The sequence below is a fragment of the Candida albicans genome, chromosome 1 (assembly GCF_000182965.3).
Source record: "Candida albicans SC5314 chromosome 1, complete sequence".
NCBI classification, from domain to species: Eukaryota; Fungi; Ascomycota; class Pichiomycetes; order Serinales; family Debaryomycetaceae; genus Candida; species Candida albicans.
In genome coordinates this window covers 2,559,893-2,574,292 of record NC_032089.1, presented here as the reverse complement: position 1 = coordinate 2,574,292, position 14,400 = coordinate 2,559,893, and the positions used below count along the sequence as shown (strand labels likewise).

General features: G+C 34.6%; 6 protein-coding genes across 6 annotated transcripts; 2 read left to right on the top strand and 4 right to left on the bottom strand. All coding sequences in view use genetic code 12, as the record gives it.

The window, feature by feature from the left end:
* Nucleotides 1-626: 626 nt before the first annotated feature.
* On the bottom strand, nt 627-1,811 carry CAALFM_C111740WA (uncharacterized protein; the record flags this gene model as incomplete). The annotated part of the gene is made up of 1 exon (XM_707919.1): nt 627-1,811. One exon carries the CDS (start codon nt 1,809-1,811, stop codon nt 627-629), a length of 1,185 nt encoding a protein of 394 aa, XP_713012.1.
* A 430-nt stretch (nt 1,812-2,241) lies between these two features.
* CAALFM_C111730WA (uncharacterized protein) lies at nt 2,242-5,607 on the bottom strand (the record flags this gene model as incomplete). The annotated part of the gene is made up of 1 exon (XM_707920.2): nt 2,242-5,607. One exon carries the CDS (start codon nt 5,605-5,607, stop codon nt 2,242-2,244), a length of 3,366 nt encoding a protein of 1,121 aa, XP_713013.2.
* Nucleotides 5,608-5,839: 232 nt separating this feature from the next.
* Nucleotides 5,840-6,208, bottom strand: CAALFM_C111720WA (uncharacterized protein; the record flags this gene model as incomplete). The annotated part of the gene is made up of 1 exon (XM_707921.2): nt 5,840-6,208. One exon carries the CDS (start codon nt 6,206-6,208, stop codon nt 5,840-5,842), a length of 369 nt encoding a protein of 122 aa, XP_713014.2.
* A 2,662-nt stretch (nt 6,209-8,870) lies between these two features.
* Nucleotides 8,871-9,662, top strand: CAALFM_C111710CA (uncharacterized protein; the record flags this gene model as incomplete). The annotated part of the gene is made up of 1 exon (XM_707922.2): nt 8,871-9,662. One exon carries the CDS (start codon nt 8,871-8,873, stop codon nt 9,660-9,662), a length of 792 nt encoding a protein of 263 aa, XP_713015.2.
* Nucleotides 9,663-10,654: 992 nt separating this feature from the next.
* Nucleotides 10,655-11,734, top strand: MRF1 (Mrf1p; the record flags this gene model as incomplete). The annotated part of the gene is made up of 1 exon (XM_707923.2): nt 10,655-11,734. One exon carries the CDS (start codon nt 10,655-10,657, stop codon nt 11,732-11,734), a length of 1,080 nt encoding a protein of 359 aa, XP_713016.1.
* Nucleotides 11,735-11,971: 237 nt separating this feature from the next.
* On the bottom strand, nt 11,972-13,390 carry CAALFM_C111690WA (uncharacterized protein; the record flags this gene model as incomplete). Its single annotated transcript, XM_707924.2, has 1 exon — nt 11,972-13,390. One exon carries the CDS (start codon nt 13,388-13,390, stop codon nt 11,972-11,974), a length of 1,419 nt encoding a protein of 472 aa, XP_713017.1.
* Between the last annotated feature and the right edge of the window lie 1,010 nt (nt 13,391-14,400).

Below are 14,400 nucleotides of genomic sequence, written 5' to 3'. Positions count from 1 at the left end.
TCCTCCTCATCCTCCTCGTTTCATTTGGTCGCCGGAACTTATTGCTTGTTTAAGATATGATCTAGTTGTTCAATTTCCATCAACACTAAAAAAATCTACTAAAATTTCAAGTCTGCAACCAAGCGTTGAAGAGGGGGATTGAAAGAAGGTTGAAGAATACAACACAACTGATGACAATACACCTATTGTAATTCATGTATGCATTGTGCGTCAAACAAATTCTGGTGTTTATCAAAAATTAATGCCGTGCTAAACCGATAAGAAATGAGCACCCCCTTCTGGCCCTGCAATTCTGGTCTGAAATAGCGGGAACAAAGCAAAACGACAAAACACAATACACTCGCACGACTTGGCGGGAAAATGCGAACGACAACAAAACCGTTCTTGGCGCTGTCCTGTTGTTACCAGCGCGACTTCATTCTGTTTCCAAACGGTTACAGAATTCCATGGCGGAATTTAGATTTATAATAGTTTAACTCAAAAGGTAATTCTACCAGGTGCCTATATTGTTTTGTAAAACCTATAAAGAGTTTGGGTCATTCATAATCTGCTCGACTTTCTTCCGCTCAATTGACTACAAGGTTGAATTATTATAACACACGTCTATCATTATAGTATCTAATTAACTAAGCTTTGTCTGGTTCTGGTGTTGGTTCATAATTCAACTGTCTTAATTGCATTCGTTGATCTCTTGATAGTTTCCCAGTATCCATGTTTTCGGTATTTTTTAGTTTCATTCTTCGTTCAAATCTTCTTTCAGCAGCTTGCTTCGATTCTTCTTCCCTCTGTCTTTCTAACTCTTCTTGACGTTGTCTTTCTTTAGCTTCTAAACGAGAACTTCTTTTACGTACTGCCAATAAGTTAACCATTTGAATCTCCTTACGCTTGTTTATCAAATATCTTCTCTTTTTCACTTCGTTATCAAAAATTGTATCAATGATGGTACTGGACTTACCTGCCAATTTGGTATATAACAATTTATGGGCCAGACTCTTTTTGATTTTGCTCAAATATTCATTGAACTCGTAAATGTTCTTGTATACCAATTCAAATTTGACATCTTTAACATCAAAAACCTTTGAATCAAAATAATCTTGTGGTGACTCAGGTGATAATTTTCTTTTCTTGGGAATGGTTAAAGGATAATAAGTTATTGTTCGTTTGTATAATCGATTATCATCAAATAATGAAAAATATTCAGCCAGTGACAGTTTGAATATTGGATCGATTCTAGTTGTTAGTCCCTGTTTTTCAGTCCAGTCTCTGAACTTGGAATACTTTGAAATGTAGTTTATTAAAATATACAAGATATCAAACTTCTCTGTGATGTTTAGAAGGTCAAATTTTACCGAATCTTGTTCGTTGTCTGTTTGGATACCAAGTGGAGAGTCATCCCCAAAATGAGCACGGAATACAAATTCAAAATCTTCCAACTCAACAAGCTTAGAGTTCTGAACAGACGTGATCAATGCTAATTTTAATTTATTAATAAATAAACTTGACAAATCGAATGCATTGAAAAATCCCAATAATTCCAATTCAAATAAGTCAATATCAAACAACTCTGATTGTAGCTTTAAATAGCCTCGGTAATTGTATAACCAGTTGATAACGAACACGTATTTGTTGCTGTTTCTTAATGCAACTAACTCCGGTGTTTGAAATCCATTTTCTTCTTGTTGGTTTAGTAAGATTATTGGTGTTTGTTTGGACAAGGATGCTATTTGGTCCTGATTACCAATATTTAAGAAATGGATAGGATGGTCAGCATCTATTGGCACTGGGGTTGATGAGTGACTTCGAGATACCATGTTTGTTTGTATTTAGTGTGTAAAAGAAGAGTTTAAAAACAAATTGTTGAAAAAAAAAATTGGGTCGCGTGGATAGTTGATGCTTAACAATGAACAAGCTGCAACTAAACAAGAGATCGCCAATACAAAAGTAAGTATATGTTTCCTTTATCCAACCAATCTCTACTTGACTAATTACACTAAAATCAGCAGACACAATATAGGAGACAAGCTCAAATTACAGCTCAAATGCCTAAATATATTGCTACTGAATCATTATTAAATCTAAAAACTAATAGTGCTAAAATTTAATGTAGTTTGCAATTCAAAGTTTTCTACTAATTAAATGGGTCTCTATCTATTTTTAACTGTTGCTATTTAAGTTGAACTACCCAAGTCCCCACTCTTGAAATTACCCATTGCCTTTTTTTTGTCATTTTTCTAATCTTAATTAATTTGAGTATCCTAATTTCCTACCAGCCTCTCGGTTTCCCATTTTATATGCTTTCTCATACCAATATTGCGGACGACCCTTAGCAAGTCCCATCTCACATAGTTCACCCATAAAACTCATTGCATCTGGAGAACTAAATTCATCAATAGCACGTTTACACCACATAACTGCTCTATCAGGGACAGGTACGGGAATGTGTTTACTAGCACCCTCACTACCTGTCAAGCACCACCTGGCTAACCCAACCATAGCATCAGGATGTCTTTTGAAAGATAATGGCGATGATGAAGCCTTGATGTACCATTGAATCGATTTGCTTGGATTCCGTTGACGATTCAATTCTCCTCGTTCATAAACAATACCCAATCTTACTTGAGCTAACAAACAATTCAATTTTGCTGATTTATTGTAGTAGGTCAAACTTTTGGCATAATTGACTGGGGCCATATCCAACGATTTCTGAATAAATTCATTATCTTGAGTCAAATCACCAGGATAGATGCCTTCAAATATTTTACCCAATTCATAACATGCTAATCCAATGACTTCTTCCATTTCACTAGAATCTTCTTCATCCAAACGAACTTCATTCAAATCAATATTGGACAAATCCTTCAAATACTTCATATACTTGATTGATCTCATTTGTGGTTCTTGCAAATAAAGCATAGCCATCTTCAATATGGCACGATTATAACCAAATTTAGCAGCAGCAGTGTAATATTCTACTGCCTTGTTAAATTCATTATCAAATTCATACTCATAAATTTCACCCAATTTATATAATGCTTTGAAATCTTTAGAATTGATTTCAAGTACTCTATCATAATAATCAATTGCCTTATCAATGTTTTTCTCCATATTGAAATCTTGATTATAAGATACCAAATAATCTTGTTTCAATAAATTTGCGTATATGAAATAAGCTTCACATTTGACCCCATCTGCTTCATATGTCCCTGAAGAAAGTTCTTTAATAAGTTTCAAAATATGGGTCACAGAGGATTTTATAAATTGAGCTTTATTTGATACTGCTTGTTCTTGATAAATAGGTTCTCCCTTGATGTTAATATAAGAGTACAATTTATAATTTGTGGCAACAATCAACATCTTGACCCAATGTAATCTGTATTCAGGTGTCTTATTCCCTGCAGCAATTCTGGAACGTAATCTAACAAATTCATCAATCTTCTTACTAATGGTAGAATCTTGAACTTTGACCGGTGTTGAAGTAGTTGTCTTTGCTACTGGTGCAATTTTTTGTTGCAGTTGCAGTTGCAGTTGCTTTTGTTGTTGCTTTTGTTGAGAAGTATAAACAGGAACACTACTTCTTTTGTTGGCTTTTGGTGTTGGCGTATCAACCATCATTGAACGTGGTCTGGTATCGAAAGTGGATACGCTTTGTCTTCTTTTCGAAGGTGTAGAAGCACCACTATACTCAGTGGTTTGTGACAACATTGGATTAGAATAGTTCATCATCATTGGTTCTACGGAAGGAGATCCATCAAATACAGGAGGTGGAGGTGGAGCAAGTCCTGCCATCGAAGATGCAAAGGGCATCATACCCATAGATAATTCAGGTAATGGCATATTTGGATTATATTCCTGACACACAGGTGGTTGAATTTCGAGAGTATTTTTCGATTTTTTGGCATTCTTGGTCTTCTTTTTTGGTTTATTGTTGGTAACCGGTTTCAATGGAAGATTCAGTCTTCTCTTACTATCGGCGACAGTAAATTTTAATGATCCACCACTTTGAATCGATGCCTCCGATGCTGAAGTACCTTGTCTACTCAACCCATCATCTGTGTTTGGAGTAGGCAATTGAGGATTGGTATCATGTCTATAACCATCTGCTTCCCTACCTTTCGCACTTATTAAAGTTCTATCATTATCACCATAAGCCAGTAAATGAACGGTTCGATTATTACCCTCTTCTGAACCACTATCATCTTCTTCTTCTTCTTCATCATCATCAAATAAATACTTTGTGTAATCTGAAATATGTCTACCAAGTGCACCATTACTATCTTGTAAATTTAACTGTGCCAAAGAGTCAATGTTGCCACCAAGTGACCCTTGCCTGACTTTAGATAATACTCTTGAACTCAGTCCAGTAAATTCTTCTTCTTCTTCCTCCTCTTCATCATCCTGGTAGTTGCCATATCCTGTAGGTTTAAAGTTTATTTGCAAAGAAGTAACTCTTGAGTGTCTATCAGAACTTGAAAATCGTTCTTGAGTAGGAGTATCAATTGGGGCTGATGGATATCTGTTGGACTTGACAGTAGATTTTCTTGATTGTAATATTAATTCGTTTTCATCCTCGTCAATAGTTTCTGTATTGAGATTTCTACTCTTTTTATAAGACAGTAAGAAATCATTCTTGGGTGGTTCCTTTGTAGAATTCTTTTCTTGCGATTCATTGACATTTATATAAGAATTTCTCTTTGATGCGTGGTTTGAGTTGGATGGAGTGTATGGACTACGTGATTGTGGTTGTTGCTCATTATTATATTGTTGTGGTGGTTGTGACTGTGGTTGGTTGTATAAGTTTTGCATCAGTTGCAGGAATTGTTGCATTTGTTGCATTTGTTGCATCTGTTGTTGAAACATAGCAGCCGAGTCAGGGTTTAGTTGAGGATTAGATCCATTGTTGCCTTGCATCATCATTGGGTTGAAAAAATAGGGCATTTGCATTTGCATCTGCATCATTTGTGGATTTGCAAAATACATCATTGGATTAAATCCTTGAAAATTAGGACCATACATTGATTGACGGTTCATGATTTGTTGTTGCTGCATTGCCAATGCCTCATAATAACGTCTCCATTGTTCATAGTAAGGGTGTTGGGTGACTGGAGCAGTAGAACCAGAACTGACTGAATCGTCCTCATCCTCATCCTCATCATCTTCTCCATTGTCATTATCACCTTCCCCTTCCTCAAGGTCTTCAGATGATGATGTTTCATAGTTGCTAGAGCTATTACTTTCTTGCTCGTCTGCGTTATCTTCATCATTAGCATATGATGCTGTAAGGGCCGGTCCTGGTTGGTAGAATGAGTTTGCTTGGTACATCTGGTACGGGTTGAAAAATTGGTTTGGTTGTGACACATTAAACTCTTCAGATGTTTGGTTTTCGTTAGCAAACAAATTATTATTGGATGAAAATCGTGGGCTCATTCTTTGAGAATTCATTCCTTGCATGTATAAATGTTGTTGTTGTTGTTGTTGGTCAACGGCTTGAGATTGTGAATGATTAAACAGTTGATTAACATACAGCGATTGCTGGTCCAACGAATCATTATGTTGGTCTACCGGTTCGTACAGTGGTTTCGATTCTAGTTTTTCTATTTGTTCATGCATAGGTTGTAAGTTTTCTGCTTGTGGCTGAGTTACTTGAGAATTCGGATAGTCAAAAGTCGATTTTGTAGGTTCATGCTGTATGTCTTGTTCTGTCAATTGAGCCTGGTCACCAATACCTGTTTGTTTTGAATAGTCTGATTCATTAGCTTTGGAATTTGACTTATACTGTGAACCGTTCCTTATATCGTAATCATTAGATGGGGATTTTTTATGAAGTTTAGCATTAGACTGTTTAGATAAAGCTGGGTCGAGTTKRMCTATGCTGGTCTGTATTTTGCTTAGTTTCATTTAATGGTACTTGTAAAGTTTCATCACCTATTGAAAGGATTGGCAATTCATTAAAATCCTCAGAACGAGATCGATTGTGTATCGGTTCTTGTGGTAAGCTCTTTTCATACACATAGTCGGATTTGGGCCGAGGTTGGCGTTGCTTTCTCATTGGTAGCAAAGCTGTGGGAACATTTTTAATTGGCTGTGGTGGCTCATAGTTGAAAGTATCACTTGATGTATGGGAGGCCTCCGATTCATTCGCCAGAAATATTGAGCTTCTGGTTTGTGATCTTCTGTGTTTCGATTCCTTGATTTTTGTTAGCAAACCCATTTTCGGTTAATTGTGGAAGTGACCAATAGGATGAGTATATTGGGGGTGTTCAGGTAGGTAAGTGGTGGTAGCAGTAGTAATAGTGGTGGTGGTGGAAGTGATTTTATTAGCGAATGGTGGTTATAGTCACAAGTCACAGAAAGCAGGAAAATTTTCTATTTTTTTTAACCAAAAATTGAAGGGAATAAACGAGTTTAATATAATGCTGTATTTATACACCTAAGGGGGCTTTGTGGTAGTAGTACTAGTTGTGGTGGTCGCGGTATTAAATGTTATTGTTTATGGTCGGGAGTCAGTGGATGAGTTAAAAATAGAAAGAATAATAGTAAATTATTGGGTTACTTTTTTTGTTGTGTGCGTGGTGGTGGTGTTTTTACTATGAGACGATGGATGGGTGTGAATTTTCAAAACTAATCGTTAAAAATAAAACACACTCCTTTCGGCTAAGTATTATCAAAACACAATAGAATATATTCTCTCTTTCTTATTTACGTTTCTTGATTAGTAATGTTGAATCAAGAACTCAATATTCTGTTGGAGGCTTTTTTCTAAGAATAAAGTTTCAATTTCTAATCGTAAAAATAAATATGTGTATGTATGTGGGAAGTTACGGTTAGGTTTTATAATATTTTTTTTTTCAAATGGAATGGCCCAAGTATATATATGAAWTTCACTAAACACAGCGAAATGGAAGGATGAGTAGTTTGCTTCAATCTCTTTTAGTCAGGAGAAATTTTCGTTTGCTCTATTAAAGTGATTGTTGTACTGGCTATTTAATAGACTAATAAGTCTTCTAGTAGGCACCAGGTAAAGAATGTGAGGGAAACACTTTTTTTTTTCACAATCACATTTCCTAATTAAGAATATTTGTAAACAAGAAATGCATAGTGGTTTATATTCGCGCTGGACCCATTCACCAGCACAAGGGATGTTGTATAGATGGTAACTCTGTTCCTCTTCAGGGGGAAGGAAGAAACCCTATACTCAGATTTCTATTGATTATTGAATACAGTTCACATTTCACTTAATGCAACCATTTGATAAAGTAAATGAAACTACAAACTGATCGGTAGGTTATGAAGCTTAAACTATAGGTATCACTTAAATTGTGATGCCAATAAGTAGGTGGTTATGACAACCACAGGGCACCTAAACGAGAGAACAAAACTTAGAGTAAGTAATTTAACTTTAATAGAACCTGATTAAGTTGTAAAGTGGTCAGCTAGTATAAGGAGACGAAGAAAACTAAAACAAAAATAACTTGCTGTGATTGCGTGATACTTTACAACCTCAAGTGGAGATTATTTCATTATTTGCTATTTTCATTGTAGTCATTGTTCTCTTTATTTAAAAGTTATTATAAAAAGCTTGTATAATTTCAAGTGGTATTTTCTGTTTAGGGCGTGTCAGTGTCTTTCTTTTTGAAATGGCAAAGAGAGAAGCGGGGGGTTATCAATAAAGAAAGTGGAAAGCATGCAAATAGTGTGGTGGTATATGGTGTGTATAAAACCACCATCAAGCATACATTTCCCACTTTTCGCTAATGCAACAAGAAATGAAATCGAGATAGCAAACAATACAGAACTTTACTGGCATTTATTGACTACTGAAAAGTAGGCTGTGTTTCCAAATATTGGTCTCCACGGCATCGATTACACAAATTGCCAAAAAAAGAAGTGTGTTTTTCAAGGCACCAACGAAAGGGAGGCTCAGTTGTTGTTATTCACGATAAGGAATCGGGGTCGCATTCCACGATTTCCAGAATTCTGTATCTTGAAGTAATATCTAGAATTAGTTTTAGGGTGAGCTTGTGCATATGTAGAATCTACTGTTGCAAATCTCGAAATAATGCTTCGTTTTATCAATTTATAGAGTAAACAAAGGGGATAAAGCCGTGTTAAAAAATTACAACAAGATTTATAAAGTTTAGCAATTCAGAAACCCAAACTAGAAATCCTTGGTAGAAAATATGAAGGTATTCGCCAATGTGTTGAATTCTAACGTGATTTGTAACATTAAAAAGTTTACTCACAAGTTCTCTAAATTAATGCGTGCCTAATCGACAAAAAACTAAGAAAAAGCTTTCCTTCTTTTCTTCTCTTGCATTATTGGCAATACAACAGAACTGTTGGTTGCAAAATTCTAAAAAGCAAAAAACCTGATATGAATTCAGAATTTCATTTACACATACACTTGAACCACAGTTGGTTCTTATAATAGTAGACAAGCTTAGGCATACTATGAAGATCAACTCAGTTGGATTATCTGGAGCTGTATACTTGTTTAGATCCTTACACAGGATTACTATGAACATACAGAATGACGATAAAACATCGTGACTTTACCTAATACCAACCCTGTAGCCACAAGTGTAATCAATGTGTATGCTTCAAACTGTGGTTATAAGGGTTGACTCATTTTTCTTTATCCTTTAACCTTGAAAAATGTAAGTAATGACTAACTATCCAAGAAAAGATCAAGAAAATGTGGCTTTCCAAMCACTTTCATTGACCGATGGTAAGTTGATCTATCTTTTTGGAATATTCAAACTACGAACCACAGGCATTAAAAAAACCTATAAATACCAACCAAGATTCTGATAAGATCGAAAAGTTTTTTTTATTTCCATTCAGTATCAACAAATATTTCAATCACATCAACAATGAAGTTCTCACTTGCTACTGCTACTTTAGGATTAATCGCTATTGCTCAAGCTACCTTGACACCTTATTCTGGTTATTCTGGCTATTCTGGAGGCGATGACGATAAATATAGACATGGAAAATCTGGTATTGAAACTTTGAGAGGAAAATTTGCGTTAGCTGTCAAGGAATTACTGGGATATGAGCATGGTAAACACAAAGATAGAGATTTGCACATTGTTTATGAAATTGATGATGGTCAATTACAATATGGTGACAGAAAAGATTACATCTATTATCCATATAGAAATGAAAACAGCGAAGAGGAATGTTCAGACGAAGATGACGACCATCACAAGAAAAAGAAGAGACCACACAGACATGGTGGCAAGTCTGATGATGACGACGATGACAAAAAGTGGAAACGTGGTGGTGACTACAGTGATGACAATGATAATGACAGTGATGATGATCTCAGATTCCTTACAATTAGCTACAATGATAAATACGATTTCTTTACTTTGAAGAATACTGTCTTACACGATGAAAAAGGTGCTACTGGTGAAATTGTTGCTAACCATCAATTCCAATTTGATAAACCACCTCAAAAGGATGCATTATATGATAAAGGTTTTACTATCGTTGAAAAAGATGATTATTATGTGTTGGCTTTGAAAGGTAAAACCAAGTTCTGGAATTCTGCTGTTGACGATAAAGGTGCTTTCAAGATTTATGATGAAAAAATTAATGAAAACAGTAAACCTATCGAGCTTATTATTTTGAAGGTTGAAAAACATGGTAAGAAATATTAAGATCACAATTAGCTTGAGATGGAAACTTCATTGCTAGGTGTGCAAAAAATTTTTTTTCCTTTTTTTGGTAATTAACTTATTTATTCAATTTTTCTTTCGATTTGATTTGACTTTTTGGAATTATGGGGATCTATTTTGATTTCAAAATTTTATCTTGTCTATTTCAGTTCTATTTCGGTTTTATGATCATTCACTTGTGAATAATCATAATTTATTTATTTATATCATTGTTTATTTTTATTTCTTATTTTAGCCAAGTTTCCATTTTTATCAAATATACACCAAAAGCACCTGAATCAATAATTTGTGATGTATCACATTGTTGTTTTTTTTTTACTAGAAATTTCTATTTCCAATTAGCTCTTGTATTGTTTTTACTTATAATTTTACTTTAGGGTTTGCTTATTATGCCATTTATTAAGCAAATCCTATGAGTCATTAATTAAAGTTTTACCTTCTACATATATCTTTATTCCATGCATGTACATGTAAAAATATCATCTTGAATTGAGATGATATGTAACAAGAAAACCTTAAAAAAGTGAAATTGGAAAGACAATTCCTGTTCATCTGTGATGTATCGTATCTCCGTTTTTCTTTTTAGAAGAAAATTCTATTTTTCTATTTGTTTTTATTTTATTTTTTTTTTTTGCAATCGTCGGCTCGTCTGCGCTGTAATGCATTATGTCTCCGACATATTACGTAATACACATTATTTGTCAGCAATTATAGTGGTGATGGGAAGGATTAAAAGCCATAAAAATAGGAGCAGGAGTTATTCCCATTTTCCGAATTTCCATTTTTCAACTTCTTATATCCTTTCTATTCTTCTTAGGTCGTCTCCTGCCACAGTTGAAATTTTTCACACACACACAATTGTGTATATATAAATAGAGCTAAAATTAATCCACATCTTGTCTCAATTTTTTTCTTATTCTTTACCCGCCCCCCTGAATCAATTAACTACTAGTATCTTTCAAAAATCATACACAATGACAATCACCGGTAAAGCAACAACATACAGTGCACCAGGTTCAGATTTACCTAATGTTCTTCAACAAACCACATTTGTGATTGATGAAGCTGCTATTCAACCCAATGATGTTGTTGTGAAGACTTTAGCAACCCCAATTAATCCTAGTGATGTTGCACAAATTTTTGGCGGATATAACGATGCAGTTCCAAGCACTCGTTTAGGTAGTGACACTACCCCTCAACCTTTAAGTGTCGGTGGTAATGAAGGAGTTTTCAAAGTGATTCAAATTGGTAGTAATGTCAAGAATTATGAAGTTGGCGATGTTGTCATTCCTAAATTACCAGGGTTTGGTACTTGGAGAACTCATGCTGTGGTAGATATTACTCAAGATAGTGATTTGACCCCATTTATCAAAGTCAATGATTTGACTATTGATCAAGCAGCAACAATTTCTATTAATCCATCAACTGCATACCAATTGTTGCATCAATTCGTCAAAGATTGGAAATCTGGTGATTGGATTATTCAAAATGCTGGGAATTCTCAAGCCAGTAAATATTTGACTCAATTGGCTAAATTGATTAATGTTAATGTTCTTTCGATTGTTCGTGATGGTAAACCTCAAGAATTATACGATGAATTATATGAATTGGGTGCCACCAAAGTTTTATCGGAATCGGAATTTTTGCATCCTGAGTTCAATATCGAAGATGTCACCAAAGGAGAAGGTAATGTAAGATTGGCATTGAATAGTATTGGTGGGGAAACTGTAGGTGGATTGGTCAAAGGTCTTTCTCGAAATGGAGTTTTGGCAACCTATGGTGTTCTTGGTGGTGGAAAAATCTCTTATGATGGTCGTATTCAATTGTTCAAGAATATATCTACCAGAGCTTATTGGTTGACAGCTAACACCAAGGCCAATCCACAATCGAAAGTTGATACTGTGGAAGCCGTTTCTAAATTATTTAAAGAAGGTAAACTTAAGGTTGCTGCTTATAATAAAGTGAAATTTGATTCTACAGGTGATTTGAAAGCTACAATCCTTAACACAATTGGTAAGTCAAAGTCAGGTAAACAAGTGGTTATCTATGAGTAAGAAATATCAAATTGGTTTGTATTTTATAATTTTATGTTACGTCAAGAAATACTAATAAATATTAACTATTATAAATAAACCCATAAACAACGCTATACAGAAAAAATATCAATATATAAAAATAATACTTCTATGAAATGGATATGAATGGAAAATAAATAAATAGACAGGAAAAGATAGCAACATACAAGAAACATCATCACGTAAGAATTAGAAAAACAAAGGCTCATTTGATCATTATGCAGCGGGACTAAAGTCTAACCAATTCCAGGAGTTGTTTGTTGTTGAATTATCATTGGAATCATTAGTTGTCGTGTGATTTTGTCTATCAGGATCATTGTTAAAGTGACCGCCACCTGGTGGTAATCCATTTGGATCCAATAAATCTAACTCGTCGTGGTGCTGATGATGATTATTATTATTGAGGGAGAAATCAGTTTGGAATATGTTCATATTCAATAACTTGTCAATTTCATCAACATTATTATCAGTGTTATTGTTGTTGTTAGCATTAGTGGTATTATTGGAAGTGTTATTGGCATTTATATTGGATCCTACAAGCGCATCGAAACTGTTGAAATCAGGAATGGCACCATTATCAAATCCCCAAGGTTGTTCGTTTTGTGAAACAAAACTGTGTAAGCTTGGTTGCAGTTTGGCAATGTCTTGAGAACTGCCATGATTTTGTTGACTCAATCCTGCAAAAATGTTGGTATTATCTGTCAGTATCATTTTATCATTCCGTTTGGTATACTTTCTCTTTTTGTCTCCATTGATTGGTCTTAAAACACCATGTAATTTATAAAATAATCCGCATGCATTACAAAGCAAGTCACCATTGTTGGCTTTACGCCAAAGTGGGGTAGTTCGCGTTTGGCAATTTGTACACTGTAATACTTTTTTGGGTTGACCAGATTGCAGCACTGGAGCCAGTGATTGTGGTTGTGGTTGTGATGGCGGCTGTGATTGTTGTTGCAGTTGTTGTTGTTTCAAAGTTGATTCTAGTGATGAAATGTATGACGAAAGAAAGTTAGTGTTATTTTTGTTATTATTATTGTTGTTGTTACCACCCATATTGTTGTTGTTGTTAGGCGATAACTTTGAGCTTTGTTGGGAGTACTCTTCTTGGCTTATTTTCCTAATATGAGCAACATAATCAAACTCGTCTAAACTGGAATCATTCAAAAGGGTTTGATTTAATGATTTGGTGATTGAATTGTTTCTGACTGTCAGTTTATTGGGTGGTGCACTGGAAGCTAGCCCAGAAGTTGGTAATGGAATCGATGATGCTGATGATTGTGAGCTTGATCTTCTTGTTGGTTTATTTACTTTGCTTTTGTTTGAGCTTATTCTCCAGGCTAAATTTGAAATTCGTTGGTGTTGTTGTTGATGTTCTTGGGGAAGGTACTTTTTATTGTACATTTTGAATATATCCAAAGAAATATCGTCTTTGTCTGTCATTAATCCATGTATATCAGTTACAGGCATCAGATACAGATGTTCCATATTCGTTGCATCAGAGACATTATTGTTGCTCCCGTTATTCCGATTGCTGTTTAATTTATTGAGACCCATTTCCAAAGGTGGAGTTTTAGTTGTAGATGATGTAGTTCTTGATGAAGATTCCGTTCTAGTAGAAAACGTTGGTGAATACATGAGGGTATGAACTATGATAATAGGAATAGATGTGTATGTGTATGTGCAAGTGTATGGTTATGTGAATGTGGGGATGGAGAAAAAGATTTTGTATGTGATCAGCTATGGAGAAATAAATATATATTTGTACGTGCACCAATGAATTCTTTTTTTTTTTCCAATGCCTTTATTATATTAATAGTTACAGGTTAAATATCTTTAAATTATTTGATACTATTTTTCTTACACAAACACTAATAGTTTCTTTTCTTTTTTGTTGGTTAATGGGTGGGGAGATGGAGTAGAAACTAAAGGAAGGGGGGACCCGTCAGGAATAATAGCAGTAAGTTTATGTGAATTATGAACTTGTTATGAATGAATAATTAATTAATTCTAATAGAAAAAGGAGAGGAGGAGAAGATTTCTTTTTTAAATACAAGAGGAAGAACAAAGGAGTTCACAAATTGGAAAATCAATTCTAATTTTGATGATAAGAATGAAATTACTCATACACAATTTCTTCTTGTTTGAAAATGAGTGTAAAGCAGGTCGTGCAAATATAGCAAAATCGCTATAGTTTTCTTTACACAATAGTTTGGTAGGTCCATTACTGCCGTCTTCGGTTTCGGCTTAACAACGATAATTCTCCTCAATTAAATAATACAATTTTCAAAAGAGGAACCCTGTATTTTTCATATCAACATTGTTTAATTAATAGTAGTCCATTATATTGACTTTACAAATGGATTCCTATATCCGAAACAAACTGGAAAGTCTTTAAACAGAGTAAAAAATAAGGGCCTTGGTGGAAATAATAAGGTTGCTGGTAACCATCGGCAACACCATTGTGACTCCTCCTACCTTTTTTTTTTCTGTCCCCTCTTTGCTACTACCACCACCGAAAGGCTTAAAATCTTTGTCTGAATTAACCGTTCGGCAAAATTACTTTCTTTGGGATTTTTAGTTTCACCAAATAAAGCTAAGCGTCTGTAAGATAAACTGACACAAAATAAAAGCGGTTTTGGCTGGCT